We start from the raw sequence: 21,175 nt of genomic DNA on the forward strand, positions 1-21,175 counted from the left end.
ACCAAGCGATTCATACATCAAGCCCATACTTTCTGGACGAGTTATAGCCTGTCTTTTAGAAAGACATACAATACTCATTTAAAGACTTCAAGTGACAGAGAATGCACAACATCTCTTGGTAAATTGTTTTAATGATGAATTACCCTCACTTTTAAAAATTTGCACCTTATTTCTGGTATGTCTAGCTTCAGCTTCCAGGCATTAATTTCTTAGAACAATCCTTCTCCTGTTATGTAGAGAACCACTGGATTTTTTTTTCTAAAATAACTACATGTGTTGGTGGAATGTGCAAGGTTAACTTCATACACACACTGGTGGACTAGTAAGAATAGAAAGTGTCAGAGGGCCAGATTCTCAACTATGGTGAACCAGTGTAGATCCACCTACTTAAATGGAGCTATGCCCACTTACACATCCAGAGAACCTGGCCAAAAGAGCAGGAGTTAATCTAGGGGTTGATCCTCTAAACTCACTATAGTAAGCACTATACCCAGATGTACTGGGTGCCCAGTGATGCCATGTTTATGACGATTCATAGTAGACAGTTTAAAGCAGGAGTGCTGATTGGGACTATTAGTTGGAAGATAAGCAAAGCCCTTTCTATTTAGGTTTATTACAAATATTGAAAAATGAGTGAAAAATCGGTGCATAAATTTAACTTCATGGTTTTCAGGATAAATTTGGGGGTTAATATTGGGGAATGGGAGGACAGAAAAAAAGCAACATACAGAAAAAAGTAACAGCTCTGAAAGTAAAATAGTTAAATATTGTGGTTTATTTCATGAAGTGTATCAATAGAACATACACATATGCATATGCATGCATATGTATCTTCCATTACATTGCCTTACTTTAACAGACAGCCTTACATTTACACGAAGACTAATTTATTATTAACAAACACAACTACCTAATGAAATATATTGGGTTTTCTTAAAATAATCAGTATTTTCATGTCGTTGAGTGGTCCAAAATTCAGGTGAAAAATCCAAATTGCTTTTTTAAAACCTGGGAATTTCTCAGTAAAACCTGAAAATGAAGGGCCTTAAGGATGAATTACAATGCTGCAGTCATAGTATGTGTATGGGTGGTGAAAAGAGTGTGATTTAATGTGGAAAATGTAGTTCAGTGAAAACACAGCTCAATTTTACTCAACTTTTGCTTCTGACAATTATCCTCAAGTCTTTGCCTTGGAGAGACAATAGCCTTTTTGGTACAGAGAATGACCAACGTCATAACAAGCTAGTGAAAACCCATACTTGAATGTTCTGTGCCCCAGTATTCAAATGAAAGATTTGCCAGCCCTTTCTCCTGTTTAGCAGTTTTTAATCAGAAGAGGAAGATCTGCTAAGGCAATCCCTCTAGCCTAGCACAAGGATTTTTTTTAATATAACATTTATAGCTAAATCATAGGCAGGATCATATGTAATTACCTGTTCCACAGAAGCACTATCAGGTGTTAATCTGACAAATTCTTCAACAACTTGATTAAGTGATCCCTCTCTCAGTTCTTTCAGCTTTTTTTCCACATTAACAAGATGAAGAAGATCCAAATTAATTTCCACAAAGCTTAGCTTCATATTAGCAAGCCGTCTCATTAATGGAATACTAATATTTTTAATCTGAAATATAAGAAAACTGAGTGGAAGTCTATCTTTAAATCACCTTAATCCATCGGTCCATCAGCTCTCACAGAGAGAGAGTTGATTACAACACATCAGTCATGTTCTAGCCAGTCTAGCATAGCATACCGCAGCTCAGAACCCCCGAGCAATCCACCAACCTTAGCCTCCCAAGCAGCTGGAATAACAGGCATGTGCCACCCTGCCCAATCTATCTTTAAATACACAGTGTTAATATTTTTGCTAATTTATTGGATTAAAGTTAGAATTTCAGAACTCTTAATTATTTGAGGCATACATTTTAAATAAACAATAATGAGATTGACACACTATAGCACACAGTGATATTTCAATGAAAATAATAAAGCAGGGAAAGAAATAAGGGTACAATAGACAAGTAAAGTGGACAGGTGGCAACTGCCCTCATCCAGAAAATATAACCTACTTTATTTTTATACACAAAAATATACAGACTATCCTGAAATTCTTCACATCCTTGCCAAAATCATTTGCATCAATGTAGAAGTGGGTCTTCAGGTGAGGTCAGAGGATAGTGGCATTTCAGACCAGCTCACAAAAGTTTTTCCACATGTAAAAAGTCACAAGGGAAAAATCATGGAGAAACATATGGGAAAACTGGACAAGTAGGGTATCCAGAGCTGCATCACTGGCCAAGTAGAAGGGACCGACATACACACATGCATCCCTTTTCAATTCAGATCTTTGGGGTTTTTTTTAAAATGTGTCCTGCTCTATTCTGTGTAGATTGTTGCACTATATGTATCGCTGTAGTATCTGAGCACCTTTCAGCAGCTTTGTATTTGTTAGAGAAAGTAAGGTCAAAGAAATGAACCTTGCACTTGGAGTAGAAAGTGGTGAAGTTTATAATGGCCTCTAGTTCTTATCCCACTGTGCATTCATAGTATTAGGGAGTGACCTATTTTTGACTAGTTGGTAACTGTATAACGGTCTTCCCTTATCCTGTATATTTCTGACAGATCTAGATATCATTTTTGTATCATCACAGACCACACAGAAGGTATATTTCTCACCTAATAACTTACTGTATGCTAGTTTAAAAAGAAAGGGGATATATATTTCCTAATACCCAACACAATGCTTACTTCCCTTCCTTGCCATTTCACTTCTAGACGATCTAGGCAATTTTAGCAGAGTAAGCCCCCACAGCAGGGAAGCACAATTCTTCTTGGTACTGTCTTAGGCAGGTAAGTGCTTTAGCCAAGTAACAGCTAGCTGTGGTGTCCATCATAATTTATCATTTAGACAGACTACTAGGCAGCAGAAATGAGTCTATGGGCTAAAAACAACTTGGACAAATGAAAACAGCTATCCTTCAAAAATATGCTATCTGTACCATTTTTAGAAGTAACAGCAAAAGACAACTGATCTCAGTATGTCAGACTTCTGGGGGGAAAAGTGGGGGCAGGGGTGGGGAGGGGAGGATTCTTACCTTCATATAGATCTATTTGCATGATTAGGGCCTAAATATTTACTCTGTACTAAGGGCCAATTCTGCTCTCAATTACACATGTCTAAACAACCAAGTCAGTGCGTGGCACAAAGGGGAGTCAATCTACCTCACACTACAGTGCCATGCACTAACTTTCTGTGTGGACCCTTCATTAGAGTTGCACAGAAGTAAACTAAGAATGGAATTTGGCTTCTCATTTCACAATGAAAGGGAAGTAATGACATTTCTCATTTCACAATGAAAGGGAAGTTATGGTATTTAACAGGAAAACTTGGTTTCATGTGCTCTGCTGGTAAAAAGCTTCTGAGTCTCAAACAAACTGAGGCCTTAGCACTGGGCTAGGTAAATGTAATAAACTCCTTTGAACTAACTAAACACATTGTTCACCTCAGAGATTAGAAGGTGGTGTGTGAGGAGAGGGCAGATAATCTACAGTGGAGGGAACTGGGGGAAGTTTGGGCTCCCTTTTTTTGCCCCGCCCAGTGAAAGTTACAACAGCCTGGGACTACTCTAACTTTTGGCAGCTGTAAGTAATCCCCAAAGATCTGCTAGCTGGGATTCCTGGCCCGCACTGGAGGCTGCAGGGAGGGAAGTGTAGGAACTAGTTATGCCTGCTCCATGCCTGTTAGCATGTATTTCTACCTGGTAGTTATGGCCAGCCCCCGCTCAGACTGTGCTACTCAAGTGGCACAAAGGAAGCAGAGTGGGCTGGAGAATCTGGCCCATAATATTTAGAATATTTGGGATAAATGGAAAATTCAATTTTATATGGGAAATTTTTCTTTTCTGCATTATATGAAGCATGAAAAAAAAAGTCTTTTAAATTTTGCGACAAATTTATCCTGAGCTATTATTTTTATTTTCATTCCAACTTCTTTTATTTTCATTATCTGACAAATCATTTATTGAACTCTGGTGAACTGGTATACAGCCTGATCAAAAACTGTCAATACAAATTCCTTATAGTTTTTTTTATCTGAGTTATGATGATTTTTCATCGTAACGTCATATTTTTTCTTTTGTAAGGTTTGAGTGAAACCATAGTTTATCTTTTAGAATTTCTATTAATTGACATTCCTAATTTGCTTTTTCTTCCTCAAGTTCGCTGTACTTTATTATGCCGGGTTTCAAATTTATGATGGATTTATACTGAATGTTTGTGAGAATAATGTCAAATTCAGGTAGTTATGTTTTTGATTGATTTCTTTAGTATCTGGATAAATATTGGAATTAAATGCTGAAAAAATGAGTGGGAAATTAGCGTATTTCAAAAGAAAGAATATATTTGCAATGCTAGTATCTAATTTTTTGTCAAATTTTACAAAGAATGTTATTGGTGTAAAAATATTTACGATATGATTTAGTAAACAGGACTGGCAATGGTGCTTAGTGGACAGGACACTGGACTGGGACTATGGAGACCTAGATTCAGTTCCGAGCTCTTCCAATGGCCTCCTGTGTGACTTTAGACAATCATCTCGTCTCTCTGGGTCTCCATTTTCCCTTCCATCTTTTTTATGTCTTGTCTATATAGAATCTAAACTCCTTTGGGCAGAGATTGTCTCTCACTCTGTACCCTGCCTGCCACAATGGGGCACCATCTCTGATGGGGATTGTAGGAACTGCTGTAATACAATTAATAATACTACTAATTGAACAGATCTTGCATACAATAAAAGTATTTACCCATTTACCTCGTGAACTGGAAGCAAGCTCCAGATACTGTTAAACACTTCTTCTTCTTCATATACGGCTTTCTGAGCTAACTTGTACGCATCTAGATAGCGACTATGTTTTTCTTCTTCATCTTCTGTATGTGTTGCAATTGTTCTGTAAAAAAGCAACACAGTTTTACAAGAGTAGTAGCATAAAATATTATTACTTCTATAATGCTATAAATATTCAAAATGATCAATGAACAACTAACTTGCATTGTCTGTGTATATTGTTTAAGACTCAAATTCAAAAAGTAAATATTTAAGCATTAATTTTTTAAAGGCCTGATTCTTGGACCAGGTTAAGTCCCCTCTGCACTGTACAGCAACATAAAGAGAACTTAAAGATGCCCTAAACAGATAGGTGGAGAGTCTTCTGCCAGAAGGTATGCCGCAATGGCATACGACTAGCATAGCGGGCTTTACGCTTCTCATTCTCCCAGTCTCTGAATAGGGGTGCCCTGGGAAAAGCTGGAAGTTGAAGTACACTGTGCTCTGGCAATCTCTAGCCATAACAACTGCCCCTAGGGAATTGTTCAAGAGACATAAATTAAAGGAATCCTGTGGCTACTTAACTTATGCCAAGGGCTGGTTCAGCAATCAAATGGCCCTAAAATAGAAAGAATCCTTGGTGCTTTATTCTGACCTCAGAGGTAGTGCAGATAATCATAAATCTTGTAACAACAGCTGCTACAGGCATAGGAACAGTCAATCCTTGATTTTACAGAACACTTGTTGATATATTCCATCAAGAATGACAATGTGAATCCAAAATCAGGATACAGAAGTACGTGATATTATTAACCCTCCTGTACTTCTTTCCCAGACAGCTGAAATCTTACTCTAAATCAGACACCTGAAGATTTTTTTAACTAAGGCGTAATAAACATTTCCAGCAAATTTGTAAGTTTACCTGTGAATATTTGCACGTTCCAGCAGGATCTCAGCACTGTGATCTTTATATCCATAACGAAGAAAGTCCTCCTCAATTTGAATTAATTCATCATATAGTTCCTGTAGCTTACTTGATAACTGAGAGGACTCAGCTTTAACCTTCATGAAATTTTGGGCATATTTTATTTGAATAAGTGTTCTCCTATGGAGAATAATAGAATATATGCTAGCATGGGGTTAAGAATTGTGAGAAACAGCTTAAGTATTAACCTCAGATTTGTGTCCAAAAACTGCTGATTATTTTTCTTTCTGCATCCCTTTCTATTTTTCTGTCTGTAATAGATCTGGAGGAGGAACCCCTCTAATTCTTTATATCATTTTAATGTGCTCAAACAATTAGATGTAGTTTTAAAATAAAAGACACAAAGCATGGCTTTCAGAAACAATGTTTCAACATCATCTGTGTGATGCCATGGTGCCAGTTATTAGATGTATATTCATTTAATACATTGACCTAGGTCTAAGCAGTCATTTAAAAGATAGGTCCATATTCAGCTAAAATAAAAATGACTGGAGTGATATTGTAATTACAAGAAAAAGGAGACAACTAAATATGAGCAGTAAATTGAAAAGTGATTAGGGTGACCAGACAGCAAGTGTGAAAAATCGGGACAGGGGGTGGGGGGGTAATATGAGCCTATATAAAAAAAAAAGACTCAAAAATCAGGACTGTCCCTATAAAATCTGGACACCTGGTCACCCTAAAAGAGATAGCCCTTAGTCTGATAGACAGGGCCGTCCCTAGGGGAGTGCGGGGCTTAGGGTGGAAGAGATGAATCCGTCACTTCCGCCCTGACCGCACAGGCCAATCGCACTGGCTGGCGGGGCCTGCAAAGCGCAGGGCCCAGAGGTGTCGCTTCAATTCGCCCCACCCAAGGGATGGCTTTGCTGGTAGATATATGTATTCTTCTTAGTTGAAAAACATCAAGTAAGAAAAGGACCCAGTTAATAGGTCCATTATATCTTGCCCATATAATCCAAATGCTACTGGACTTTGGAAAAAATGTTATTGATCTGAATATTATGGACATCCCTCCTCTTCCTACCCACCCAAATTCATACTTTAACATCTCAAATAACACCTTTCAAGTAACATGATTTAAAATATATAACAGAGGGTAAAATAAATATGGGTTTCACTATCACCAAATTAACCCTTAGGGTATGTCTACATTTGAGTTGAGAGATGTGAATACCTGCGCTTACTCTGCTTGAGCTAGTGCACTAAAAATAGCAGTGTAGCCTGGGTAGGCATAGGCATCAGCTCAAGCTAGTATCCAGTGTATGTTCCCAGGGGGTCAAGGTGGGTTTCTATTTGGGTGCTTAGCCTGAGCTGCTGCTCAGGTTATCCTGGCTACACTACTATTTTTAGCATGCTTGCTCTAGCAGAACTAGCGTGGGTACATCTATGTGAGCAGGGAATCATACCTCCCAGCTCAAATGTAGATGTTCATTCTGCTAGGATTTAAATTCACAGGGCAAAGGGCTTCTTCCTGGATCCCTCTAACTTAGGTTAGATTACAGTGCTCAGTAGCACACTCCAAAAGTAGTCATAATAAGCTATATTTCTGATTTTAGACTATGACTTCTGTTAGTTTAAACACATCAGCCTCAGGCAGGTAGGGCAAACTATATAAAACCATAAGATTCACAAGGGTATGTCTACGCAGCAGTTGGGAGGGTGCATTCCAGTTCTTATAGACGGACATGCTAGCTATGCTCAAACTAGCATACTCAAAATAGCAGTAAAACTGAATGTCTAGCTACCTGAGGGGGTATGCTGGCTTGTACTTGGGTGTTAGTCTGAGGCACTGCCCGGGCTGCTGCAGCTGCACTGCTATTTTAATCTACTAGCTTAAACAGAGCTAATGCATAGCTGTCTACCAGCACTGGGAAGCACGCTTCCAGCTGCTGTATAGACATACCCTTAGATTTTAACACTTAACGGGGCTACATGCAATATACAAAATTAGGAAAGGAGAATTAGGCATTAAAGATTAACAGCATCACAAGGAGTTAACTAAAGAAAACACTCTTAAGCATACATAGAAAATATCAAAGTAAAGTTGGGCTGAATGATAAATGACATCCATATTCCTATCTAAAAGTCATAAAATAGATTATTTCTTACACAAATGTTCTGGGCCAGATCCTCAGCTAGAATAGACCAGCGTTGCCATGGAAAATTTGAGAAGGGACAGTAGTCAAACCCACAATGTAAGCTGTTATTTGCTTCCCAGTGAGGAAAATGGCATCATTAAGCTAAGAACTCAGACCTTCATTCCAATCAGAGGATGAGTTTAGAAATTTGACTTTATTCAAAAAATGTTCTCTCAGACTGACATCTTTCCCCAGAAGAAAAATTCTAGAATGTGAGTCTTGTGAGTATCATTACTTGATGGCTTGTGGGTACCATAACACTTTGTGGTACATGCTTGTTAAACAGCACACTGACGTCTACAAAAAAACCACACCTGTGATTCGTATATAATAATTTAAATGCCAAAACTGGCAGAAGGAAAGAAGCAAGGCCTACTGATTAGATCGCAACATTAGGTGTCAGGACTCGTGATTCCTGTTTCTACCAGAAATATTAACCAATCTGTATAAAAAATGTAACATGATGTACTGAGACAATATCTTTAAGATGTTTTTAGGTTCTTGGAGGAAAAACACTATATAGTTACAAAGGAGTAGCAGGACAAAAAAAATATGACAGATACACTCAGGGAATAGTAAATTGTATAAAAAACTCTGATAACAGAATGTCCATAGCAAAGGGAAACAACTTTATAATTTTAAAATTTACATCTAAAGTAAAGAAGCTTCTTTACTAAACATAACATATATAGCTAGTATCATATCCCCCAAAAAACAAATACTACAGACATAATGCATACATATATTACTATATAAAAAGGTACCTGGCTTCAAGGGATGCAATTATAAAGCCCAGTTCAGACTTTCTGTTAGGTCTCTCCTCTAACGTAGATCTGAACACCTTTACAGTTTTTTGCAGAATTTTGCATGCCTGCAGATAACATTATAATTTATATTTCTATATACAATGTTAACCATTATTTTAGAACACAATTGAGAAGAAAATCTTTGTTATTTTTTCCTAATGTTCTCCAAGATTATCAAGCTTATTTTGTACAATTTGCTCAGAATTTTAAAAAGTAACAGTATAGACAGGACAAAATTTAATTAACTATACTGATTTAATTATTCTACAAATATTCATATAGGGACAGCTTCTGATGCCCAGCATCTCACCGAGCAGCACATTACTCCACCACTAGCCAGGCTGGGTTAAATAAGACTACTTGCAGAGTGAAGGCTTGTCTACACATGGCAGTAAATCCAGAATTAGATAGGGTGTGAATTTAAAGCTGAGTAACTATTCCTAATTAGCTCCGTGTGTGGACACTCTTTCCCCAGAATACAGCACTCTTATTCCAGAATAAGAGCATCTACACATGGAGTTAATCAAGAACTATTCTGGAACAGTTTCTTGTGTAGACAAGCCCTAATAAGATACAACTTAAAATGATTAGAGGTGCCAAAATGTAGCATTTTGCAACCTGACAAAAACTATTATGGAACAATTTGAAGAACTGTTCAATTTTTAATCAGTTAGCATGTAACTGAGCATATAGAAGTATCAGGGAGACTTTGTAAGAGAAAAAGATTTTTTCAGTTTCTCATGAACAGAAAACCAATATTATTTAAAAACACTATCCCCTAAATGTCAATGACTAGAAGCTCTTGACTCAGAGACCAAATTATTTCTGCCTTAGCATTTAACTTCATGAAATTGTAGCTCATCTGCAGAGGGTTAAATAGTAAATGGATTTTTTAAAGCATTAAGTACTGTATGCATTGTAATACATGCCTTCCAGGATTTAAAAAAAAAATCACAAAACAAAGTACCTCCTGAGATTTAGGGATACGACTTCCATTTCATACACTAGGTGAACTTCTACTTAAGTTAATGTAATTAGTCACATGCGTCATACAGAAAAGAAAATAGACTCCTGAAATTGCAATTGCAACTTGTTATACTTTGAAAATGGACGTATACAAAATACTTTGTCTAACTGTAACTCACTGGTATTGTTAGTACTTTTGACATGTAAGTAAAACACCTTCCTTCTACCTAACCTTTCTTTTTTCTCTCTTAGAAATCCTATGCAGTAGAAACCATATAAGTATGAAAATCAGGGGAATAAGTTATGCACGCTAGATTATAACTGCTGTTATTTAGTTGGAAAGATACAATATTTCCAGTGCACAAGCAGTAAGCTTATCTTCTGCTAAAACCACTAAATATCACCTGTCTGCTTCGGCCAAGAAATCAGTAAAAGGAAATGGATTGGAAGTGTGAAGAGCGTGTATTAGTGTGTGTCTACACCACAACTGAACACACATGGCTGGCCTGTGTCAGCTGAGCTGGGCTTGCCGGGCTTGGGCTACGAGGCTGGTTAAATGCGGCGTAGATGTTCAGGCTCAGGCTGGAACTGAGCTTGAACATGTACATTGAAATTAAACAACCCCATAGCCCAACCCCTGTGAGCCTGAGTCAGCTGACACAGGCCTGCCATGGGTGTTAAACTGCAGTGTAGACATACCCTCAGAGAACAGCAACTATATATGCACTAAATATTATTATATTTATTACATAAGTCAGAAGGCTATATAATACATTTTTTCAATATAATTTAGAGCTACATACTGTACCAGGAAAGGGAACAATATCCATTTTATTTTCTTACCACTCTCTCTTTTCCTTCCTTATCTTCCTCTAGAACTGCCTGTATGAGACTCAGAGTGCTATTGTACCAAAACTGCTCATTTCCTCCTATCAGTTGTGCCTTCTCAAGAAGTGCCTTAGCTTGCCCATGGTTCTTTTCCAGGTTAGCCAGTACAGCAAGGAGGTACAAGCATCTCGACACAGCATGTATGTCATTCATTTCCTAGGGGAAAAAAAGATATTTCAGATATATTTAAAAGCAGAGATCCTACCTTGTCCTATTAACATTTAGAGACAAATACTGGGATAGGCACTGAAGCACAAAATCAGTGATAGTTTTGTGCATGTATCTGGCCAAAGAATTTGCTCTTTAGCATTCATGCTACTTCCTAGTGCTTTTTCAGACTACACAAATTTTCCAGCTCATTTTAAGCATATTTTTTTATTTCCAAACTATTGTCTATTTTCCTTTATCTCCCCAAGTGGATTCTTTTACACCATTTGTAAAACAAATCCTCTTTTTCCCTTTTATCAGATATTAAACATTCTGTTGTCAGTATCTGAGTTAGAAGAAATGTGATCACAGAGAAGAGTTTCAATGAGCCATATCCTCAGCTGTTCTCAATCAGCGTTGCTTCACTGACTTCAATAAAGCCCCGCTGATTTATACCAGTTGTGAAGCTGGCCCAGTATCTTTTATGGTATAACAAGATATTTTTTCATTTCACTGGACTTTGTTCACTGCTCAATACTAAATTCATGCTGTATGTAAAAGAAAAAAATATTTGTTTAAAATATAATGATAAGTATTAGTTGATATTTGTATTTGTCTGAAAATAAAGACATTTGAAATGATGATGAAGGGCAGAAACAACTATTACAGATTAAAATGATCTTCATGAAGAGAAAGGCACACTGACGAGCAACAGGATGTAACAAGACAGGACTTAAAGATATCTTTCATGCAGATTCTTTACATATTGAATTGGCAGGGATCAGATTGGTGAGGGCACTATACTTAAACTCTGCCCAAAATTATGTCACCCCCCTGCCCTTGCAAACATATTATTCCTGCATAACTGGATGTTTCTTTTTTTTTTTAAAGGCCAGTAATGAAACAATTAGCAATATTGACTTCACATTGCCATAACTAGGTTTCAGAGTTATCACACGCTGAGACGAGTAGGGGCAGGTCACAACTCTCAAGAGCAAATATTGAACTCCCGTGGAATAGCTAAACAAACAGATCCTGAATTGATACATTGCTTCCAGTAGTACTAGAGGAGCATGCACAGCTGCTGCCACTACTTCACAGGGTGCATTGCATGCTCCATCCTATGCCCCCTCAGCTGTGAGGACAGCCTCAAGAAGGTAAGAGTTAACCTTGTTTGGGTGCCATAACTCTGAATCTCCAGACTTTCAAATGTTTGGGTTTCTTTTAAGTTAAAGTACAAGACCTAGGTTTCTAATGGATGTAGTATTTTTTAAAGTAACTTCAGTGTTCTTTTAAGGATTTTGTAGCTTTAAGTATAGGATATATACTCTCAGTTTTACAAGGCAAACTCTGAGAGGTAATTTTCCAGCCTTTGGAGAGTGTTTCCGCATTTTGACTACCATTAACATAAGTGACATTTAAATCATGCTAAACATTATTGCCTGTTTTACTAATTTGGTTTTTCAGGCTTGAATTATTTCTGATCTACCTGTGTTGCACTGTGTGCCTCTGAAAGGAGTAGCCTTGCTGGTTGATATAAGCCCAGCTGAATTAGTACTTCAGCTTTGTCAATCCACAAGTAAGGGAAAGAAAGTCCACTCAGTCCTTTTCCAGTTACTGCATCTAACTCCAAAATCTGAAAAAAAATAAAACTTTAAATTACTATAGACTTTCAGAAAACTAGATTGAATACAAATTAATATTGAAAATCTTAATTAACATTATACCTCATATTCATCTCTGACTATTTTATAACCTAGAAATTAGAAGTTAAACTATAGGAGAAAATTTGTTTACTGGAGCATTTGGACTTCAGAGAACACAAAAAGAATTTGCATAACAAATGTATAAACTAAATGCAAGACTGTAACTGACTTTTGTGTAGTGAAAATAGTTTAGATCCTGTGCTGTCCAGAAACAAAACTAAGATGGGAGGAGTTGACTTATTTTTTCCAGGATTAAGAGAGAGACAGGAGAAGACTATGTGAGAGTTAAAAGAGCGGGTGGAGGAGGAAGTCATTAATAAGATGGAAGAACGCCTGGGAGGAGAGGAAGAGGGTAGAGGAAGATAATGAAGTAATACGGGGAAAAAGAGGAATGAAATGCAAACGAAGAGCGGAGTAGAGGAAAGCAACAAGAAAACATGGGATTATCTTGTAAGACTAAAGTAGAAGAGAGGAGAATTAGAATGGAATGTATCTCTTCAGAGCTGCTTGCACGGGGAGTATCCAGTGATGTCAGTGGAGGGAAAAGAAAGAAGAGAAGAGTGATATTAGAGACTGGAGCTCCTTTTCCTGTTCCTCAATCTTTGTTGAGGTGAGCTAGCATTAGAGAAACAATATCCCTGTCAGATACTGGAAAGAGCAGCAGTGAGTGGCTTTACATACAGCTCCCGCTCTTGCTCTGCATCAGTTCTTGATAATGAACAACTTCAACTCACATGCTGGTAACCTAGGTCAGAGGAACTTAAGTAGCATATATTTTAAAGAACATCTAAGGTTCAAGAAATATGGTTTCTACAGTTTAAAACTGTAACTGATTGAAATCAATAATGTATCATAATCTGTCTAGAAAAACACAGTAAAAATAGAAACTTTGTTCAATATAGTATGTGTGGAATTGAATTAAATAACCTTTTCCTTTGCAGTAAGTGAGTTCTTACATCCATTATTATGTGATTTGTTACATTCAGATAACCCATTTCTTTCCTCCTCCTCAGGTTGCACATTTTTTCCATTTTTTAATGCAATGGCTTGTCTATATCTAAATTGTAGTGGGAGGGGGGAGAGAAGGAAATTAAAAATATTGTTTAAAAATATATTTAATCTGAAGTGTTATTATACTACACAGATTTATGACAGTAATTCGGTAAATTTGTGTGAAATGCTTCATACACAATGTAGTGCTTGGAGATGGTGTTTTAAAAATAAAATTATTATCATTCTAACTTTATAATGCACTGCATAGTTTCCATGTTACCAGATGACTAGATGACATCTTGAGGTCCCTTCCAGTCCTATGATTCTATGAAAACAAAAAAGCTACACAAAGTGCATTGCAATAAGAACACATACTTTGCCTGTTCCACTTCGTTAATGTATGCTTCTCCAACTGCTTTCTCATGATATGAGAATGCCTGACTCAATTTTATATCTGAACATACCAGGGAGATTCTGTGAAAATAAAAAGATTAGTGTGCATAATGATCACAAAAATGAAAATACTGCCTGGTGGAAACAAACTTTCTGAAAAAGTGTATTTTTATGCTTTCCATTTTTTTTTCTTTTTTGGTAACTTTGACTAATATAGCCAATAACAACAGAATTCTGTGAAGTTTAAATCTGGAAAAATTCAATACATTTTTGAGAAAGTTTTTAACATCTAACATGTTAGATCCTTAACATATTTTATGCTCTTAACAGAAGCACAAAATAAGTGGGGAGCTGAGAATTGTTGCTTCAACTGTGAATGCAAATCTGAATACAGCAGTGAAAGAGAAAGACACAACTGCTCAATACATTGTGTGGGTGCAAGCAGGGACGCTTGGCCTCAAACTATGTTAAACTATTTAACCAGTACGTCTCTTTTTTAAAAAAGTGAGGTTGTTTTCCTAATTCCTCCAATTTCATTTGGAGGAGATTTGCCAAATCCTGTAAACACTTACTTTGGGGCTTAGCACTTAATAATATTGGTATCCTTATTGGATTTCATGCCAGAAAAGAAAAAACAAACCATAATGAATATTGTTAAACATTATGCATGTTAATAAAGAGGACAAATCAATTTTAAAATGATGAACAAGGTAAAACAATGTAAATAATAAAAGGGATGGTTTACATAGTGTAATTGAGGATCAGTGTACAAAACGGAGAGGGCTGGTATGGCTTTTCATAAACATCTCTCATTTAGCCAAAGCAAGTAATTTATACAAACCGAAGATGGTAGAGATCAGACAGACTTTTACTTTCCACAACATCATGAGCAATAACCTCAGCCAGCTGAAAGATGGGAAGAGTAAAGTGGTTGCAAGAAATTTTCTGCAGCTCCTTGGCCAAAAGGTCCATAAAATATAAAGTGTAATTCTAAAAATAAAAAAATAATAAATTTTGTACCACTTGTTGATATTTTTAATTTAAACTATTAGTTCTTCTTTCTTCAACTGTACAAGCTAAACAAAAAATCCTGACATAAATCTTATCCTCCAGACATATATATGGATGTATTAAGACATGCTTAATTGGATCTTCAGTCTTTGATGCTCAACAGATCAGAATTTTACAATTCTGTTTTGAGCTACTGAAATACCTCACTTACAGCTCCCTGTGCAGAGCACTGGCTAGTGCTCTAAAAGACAAAAAGAGTATTAAAGAAAATAGTCAGCACTTAGCTAAGGAACTGGCAGACAATCACTAACTCCCCTATCTCTCCCCACAAATAGCTGATGTCAAAAAGATATGTAGAGAACAATAACTGAATGCAACTCTGAACCCAACTGCAGGCAAAGAGGGACTGAGGAATGAGAGTTATTTGGTAATGAGTTGCACAAGAAAGCAAACATATGCTTCCTCCTGGTATGGAAGATGACTTTTGAAGTTCTGACCTGCAGTGAACCACAGCTATGAGACCCAGGGAGTGGACTTCCTGTTACCACTAGCATTTTGATGAACATGTTATTCACGTTGTGCAGTAACTGGAGTTCTTCAAGATGTGTGTCATTGTGAGTGCTCAACTTCAGGTGAACTCATGCCTTTGACTGGAGATTTTGGGTAACAGTGCCCATTTGACCCACGCAAGCAGCCCACACATTTTCATGACCCGCACTGCGGCTATGTGGGCGAGCTGCCCTCCGTTCCTCCTCCATTGCAAAGTCTCACAAAGGAGACTGTGATGCAGAGGGGAAGGAGGGAGGGTAGCACCCAAAGGGACACACATCTTGAAGAAATCCAGTAGCTCTGGTTCATTACAGAACTTCAGGTGGTTCCCAAGTAATACCCTCTCTAAGGAAGTGCAAGGTTCAGAGCAGAGTCCAATACAGAAGAGAAAACTGCACTGCCTACAGCTGCATTAGATCTTGCAGCAGGCACCATGGCACAATGACTAGACAAGGTATGCGAGAGGACCATGTTTCTGCTTTACAGTTGTCTGTAATGGATACATCCTTATGTCAGACTACAGAAGTAGAAAGTGCTCTAATGGAATGTGCTATCACTCTTGAAGGGGGCTGAAGCTGAGCTTTTGTCATAACAGATCTTAATACACCCAGAGATCCACTTTGATAACCCCTGTTTTCAAATAACCAAACCCTTACTTCTGTTCACAATGGGGACAAATAGTCAACTCTAAAAGTTGTGGTCCTATCTAAGTAAAAAGCTAAGGTTCTCCAACCATCTAGGGTACGGAACACGGTTTCTTGACAAGTCTGATGTGGTTTTGGGGAAAAAAACTGGGAGATGAATAGTTTGATTAATTCCAAGGATGCCTTTGGTAAAGATCTGGAATGGGCCTGCAGTGACACTTTCTCTCTGGTGAATACTGTGGGGGCGGGGAGTGTTTCCCATTAAAGCCCCCAATTCTCCAGCCCTTTGTGCAGAAGTTATAGCTACCAAAAAAGCCATCTTCTTTGACAGATCTAACAAAGAATATATAGCTGGTGGCTCATAGGCAATTAAGGACTATGTTCTGGTCCAAGCTAGAGCAGGGCCTCTGATTTCTGGGAAGACATTTGACAAACCTCTTAAGAATCTTACCGTGGCTTGGTGATGAAGAGGGAGAAAAAAAAATCAGTGTGTAAATGAAAGGTTGTTATTGCTTCTAAGGCTTCCCCAATAGAGTTCACAGAAAAGACACGATGTTTCCGATTCTAACAGGTAATCCAATACTCTGAGAAAGGGGGAAAGAACAGGTGAAATCTGATGACTGCTTCCATTTCTGGAGATAAGTACTTCTTGTAGATTCTTTTCTACTGTTTAATAAAATGTGTTGTACCTCTGATGAACAGGATACCTCTTCTATTCCTATATTCACTGAGGAACCATGCTTGGAGCCTCAGAACCTGCAGGCTGCGGTGAAGGGTTCAACTAGTATCCTGAGTCAGGAGGAGAGAAGTGATCGTAAGTCTCCACTGAGGGCAAGAGGTTAGTCTGATTAGGTAGGAATACCAAACTTGTCTTGGCCACGTTGGTGCAATCACTATGACCCTGACCTGATCCTGGCTGAGGACCTTTAACAGTAGCAGTGTTGGTAGAGATGCATGGAGAAGTCCCTTCTTCCTTGAGATGACAAAAGCATCTCCTAGGGACTTGGGACTGAGACCACCACTGAAACAATAGCTGATGCATTTTGCTTTATCTACCATGGCAAACTGATTCACCTCCAGGAGTCCCCGGACTAGGAATGTCATGTGGAGGACTTGGGAGTTTAATTTCCATTCATAATTTCAAGAGAAATGTCTGCTGAGGTCATCTGCCATGGTATTCTGAATACCTGGGAGATATGAAGCTGACTATCTAGTTGACTATATGCCAATTCCACAATTTTATTGCTTCAGCACAGAGAGATGGGGAATGTGCTCCTCTCTGACAGTGATGTAATACATGCATGCCACATTGTCTGTCATTATCTTTATAGACTGGGACCTAATTAGTAGTAGGAAGTGTAAGCAAGTATATTTGACTGCTCTCAATTCCAAATTTAAGTGAAGAAGTTGCTCTTGTAATCACCATTTGCTCTGAACCAGATGTATCTTCCAACCTAAAAATGAAGTGTCTGATGTTATGACTGTCATAGATGGATTCTGGAAAAATGGAACACCTGCACATGTTTCAGCTGGGTCCTTCCACCAGTTGAGTGTTTGTATAACCCACTGGGGAACAGATAGTAGCCTGTCTAGACTGTGCTTTCTTGGTTTGTAAACCATTTGCAGTCATCCCTGTAGACTTATGAGATGTAGTCTGGCATGTTACACTACAAAGACATAAGCTGACGTGTCCAAGCAGCTGAAGACAATCTCTTACTGTTACTTGAGATGAGATTTGTTAGAGCAAGAAATCTGCTGCTCTGTCTGTCAGTGTATCCAGGAAAGCTCATATGAAGTCTAGATGCTGTGTTGGAGTGAAAATGGACTTTCTGGAATTTATTTGGAGGCCCAGACTGCCAAAAAAAGTATACATCATCTTCATTGCTGCCAACACTTCCTGACATGATGTGTCCCAATCAGTCAATCATTCAGATAAGGGAAAACTACTATATCCAAATGATATAGATACCTCCAGAATCTTTTAGGATACTCTTGGGGAGAAGATAGACTGAAAAAAGCACCTTGTATGGGCAATGCTCATTGTTGATCAAAAATCAAAGAAATCTTTTGTTACACATCACCTCCATATTGGTGTACATAATAAAAATCATTCTGCATATCTCTGGGAAAAATTAGAGGGAACACTGGCCTCTGTCCTGAATTTCTGTTGTTTTACATATCTGAGGGGGGACAGCAGCGTGACCTGGAATAGATAAGGGAACCTAGATGGTTACTTGAGAGTCTGAAGATTCCTCCTCCACATACATCAACAGTGGAAATAGCTGTTCCATTTACAAGAAAAACGAGGATGAATGTGGTGGCCTAGGAGGTAGCGGTGTCAATGACCAAAAGAATCTTGATGCTGACAAACCCCCAGGACTCATTAACAGAGGCGACTTTGGTTCCGAAGATACTATCAGTCCATAGGGTACCTAAATTTGTGTGGTAAAGATGGTGTCCAAGTGGGTTGAGCGAGAAACTGTGGGGGGCGGCTCTGGGGGATGGATCACTTGATGATTACTTGTTTTGTTCATTCCCTCTGGGGCACCTGGCATTGGCCACTGTCGGAACACAGGATACTGAGCTAGACAGACTGTTGGCCTGACCCAGTGTGGCTGTTCTTATGGTACCAAAGAAGCTGGTACCAAGCCCTTGGCATGGGAGTAAGTCAGTGTCAATTCCTTTAGTACTGTAAGCACCTGAGTGGTCTTTGCTAGCCCTGACTTTCCTGTTACTGGTACTGAATCTTGTTTATGGCTCAGCTTAGAACTCTTCACCACCTTGTCTCTGCTGCTCTGCTGTAGGGGTACCCGAGCTTGGTACCATGTCTGTCTTAGACAACTGACTCCTCTTTGCCTTTGTGATATTGACATGGTTCAGAGTCTGCGTGGAATTCCCCTTGGGACCTGAGGTCTCCATACTCTTCTTGTGTGTTAGTGACTGAGATTTTCTTGGAGTTTTACTCATTCCCTTCTACTTAGAGGCAGGTATTGAAACTACCTTTGCTGAAGTCTTTGGTACAGTAAATGTACTCAGTGTCATGGTACCACCTATGTCTCTAGCTTTGTCCAGGGATCAAGATGTTGATGTGGATGGGGGCACTAGTGATAGTGGGATGCCTATGTAAAGGGAGGTCTACCAAACCTCCATCATCAAGAATTTAAACTTGAGCTCCCTATTTTTTTGGGATCTACTCTTGAAGGAAGTGCAGATCTTGCACTTATTAGGTATATGAATATCATCCAAACAGGAAAGACACTGTGGGATTCTCTGTTGCTGACTTGGACAGCCTCACAACATTCCTGAGAAAATTAACAACAAACTGTCCCCTACTGAAGACAAAATACATTTAACACTATCTAACAATATGCACAAACAAATAATTAAAAAAATAAAAATTCAAAAGGAAGGAAGGAACGGCTTTCCAACAACTGCAAACACTATATACTAACTAACAAACTAAATTCTGAATGCTAGTAGAGAACAGGCACAGTTGTAGACTCTGCCTCAGGCCAAAGGCAGTTGAGAAGGAACTTAGGTGGTTTGCGTGAGTGGCCCCATATAGCCTCAGTGTGAGGCACAAGAATGTATGGAGCACATGCACAGGCCAAATAGGCTCCACTACCAAAAATCTCCAAACAAAGGCAGAGGGTGCAGATCACCTGAAGTGGCGCACCCACAGGGATGCTACTTGAAGAAGAATTAAAAGATCCTCAGGCCAAAATGACTGTTATAATTAGAATTTTCATAATTACTATAAAGCATTTATAGATGTGCATAATTTCCATGGATTAGCTTGTGAACCTCTTACTCCTATTGATGAGCACTTATTCACATGGGCAGTCTCACTGGTTTCATCAGTGGGAATAATGGGTCCCAATCTGGTTCATTATGTTTTGCATATACATCTTCTCTGACGCTGGATAAAATCTGCCAGAAAAATGAAGCTGATGGAGATTTATATCTGATGGAGAAAATCTTATGCATTGACTATTTGTTGTACGTACATTTTCAGTTATGATGAATAACTGCAGAAAGTTTTTTACAATATTTTAAAAAAATTGCCAGCATACCAGATCCACTCAAAATTCACCTCTACCAATAGCTGAGGAGATACAGGATTGTTTTAAAGATACATATCAACAAAAGAATATGCAATTGGCATGAACATTTTTCACAAAGCGGTCACTCTACATCTAACCAATCAGTCCTCATTCTCAAAGGAAACCTGCACAATAGTTTCAAAAGACAAATCTACGAGGCTAAATTCATAACTTTGCTAGAAACTAAAAATCATTGACTGAATAGAGACCCTGGATTTATGGATTATTACAACAATCTAACCCACTAACAACCCCCCTACCTCGCTGACTTTCCCCCTCCTTTTTCTTTCCTCACTTTGACTAGAGGGATGTTAACGGACCACTTCACCTTGAATGGTCAATCCCTTGAAATATGCGTTAACTACTTATGCCAAGCAATCTGTTTCATACTGTATTTAGCTGTGACACTCTGAGTATATTTCCCACACCTGAAGAAGAGCTCCATGTAAGCTTGAAAGTTTGTCTCTCTCACCCACCTTGTCCAACTGTCATAAAGGAATTTTAACTAAAGACCATTTACTTAATGACATTTGATTTAAAGAAACCCAAATCTAAACAAAAAAATTCAAATGGCACAAAATCTAACATTATGTAAAGTTTCACATAATGTTAGAACACCAACATAATAAAAAGGAATGTGTTACCACTTTTAATCCTGTTTCAGAACATTATAATTATGGGGTTGCAAACAGCACCTTCATAATATAAAAGGAGACGAGGGAAAGAAAAAAAATCATTTTAAAAACTGTTTGCAAAAAGCATTGACTATATACCCACAAAAACTAATGTCTAGGATTGGTCTCAGCTTTTATTTTCCTACATTAGAGCAATGATTTTGAGATGTTTACTTACAGGTACCAGAATATTATCCCGGTTAATAACATAACAGCTTGTTTCCTGTTTAAAAGCATCTCTAACTTCATCAGGACAGTCATAGCTAGCCCATTCCTCCACACTCGCTGGTAATGCTTCAACTGGTCCTTTTCGTTTAGGTTTCTCCTTCATAACTGAAGACTGTACCTTTAA

At 38.1% G+C, this 21,175-nt stretch overlaps 1 protein-coding gene across 17 annotated transcripts in view; it reads right to left on the bottom strand.

Moving 5' to 3' along the window:
- The window catches only part of CFAP46 (cilia and flagella associated protein 46), a 193,885-nt gene that overhangs the window by 38,557 nt on the left and 134,153 nt on the right, over nt 1-21,175 (bottom strand). For all 17 annotated transcript variants that reach the window (XM_039481097.1, XM_039481104.1, XM_039481098.1 and 14 more), the window contains 10 exons: nt 21,002-21,169; nt 14,684-14,832; nt 13,825-13,923; nt 13,384-13,513; nt 12,240-12,386; nt 10,559-10,759; nt 8,708-8,814; nt 5,743-5,925; nt 4,809-4,944; nt 1,434-1,622 (listed from right to left, as the gene is read on the bottom strand). In XM_039481097.1, the coding sequence (XP_039337031.1) occupies nt 1,434-1,622; nt 4,809-4,944; nt 5,743-5,925; nt 8,708-8,814; nt 10,559-10,759; nt 12,240-12,386; nt 13,384-13,513; nt 13,825-13,923; nt 14,684-14,832; nt 21,002-21,169 (1,509 nt within the window). The remainder of the gene's footprint in view (nt 1-1,433; nt 1,623-4,808; nt 4,945-5,742; nt 5,926-8,707; nt 8,815-10,558; nt 10,760-12,239; nt 12,387-13,383; nt 13,514-13,824; nt 13,924-14,683; nt 14,833-21,001; nt 21,170-21,175) is intronic.

Source organism: Mauremys reevesii, linkage group 7 (genome assembly GCF_016161935.1).
Source record: "Mauremys reevesii isolate NIE-2019 linkage group 7, ASM1616193v1, whole genome shotgun sequence".
NCBI classification, from domain to species: Eukaryota; Metazoa; Chordata; order Testudines; family Geoemydidae; genus Mauremys; species Mauremys reevesii.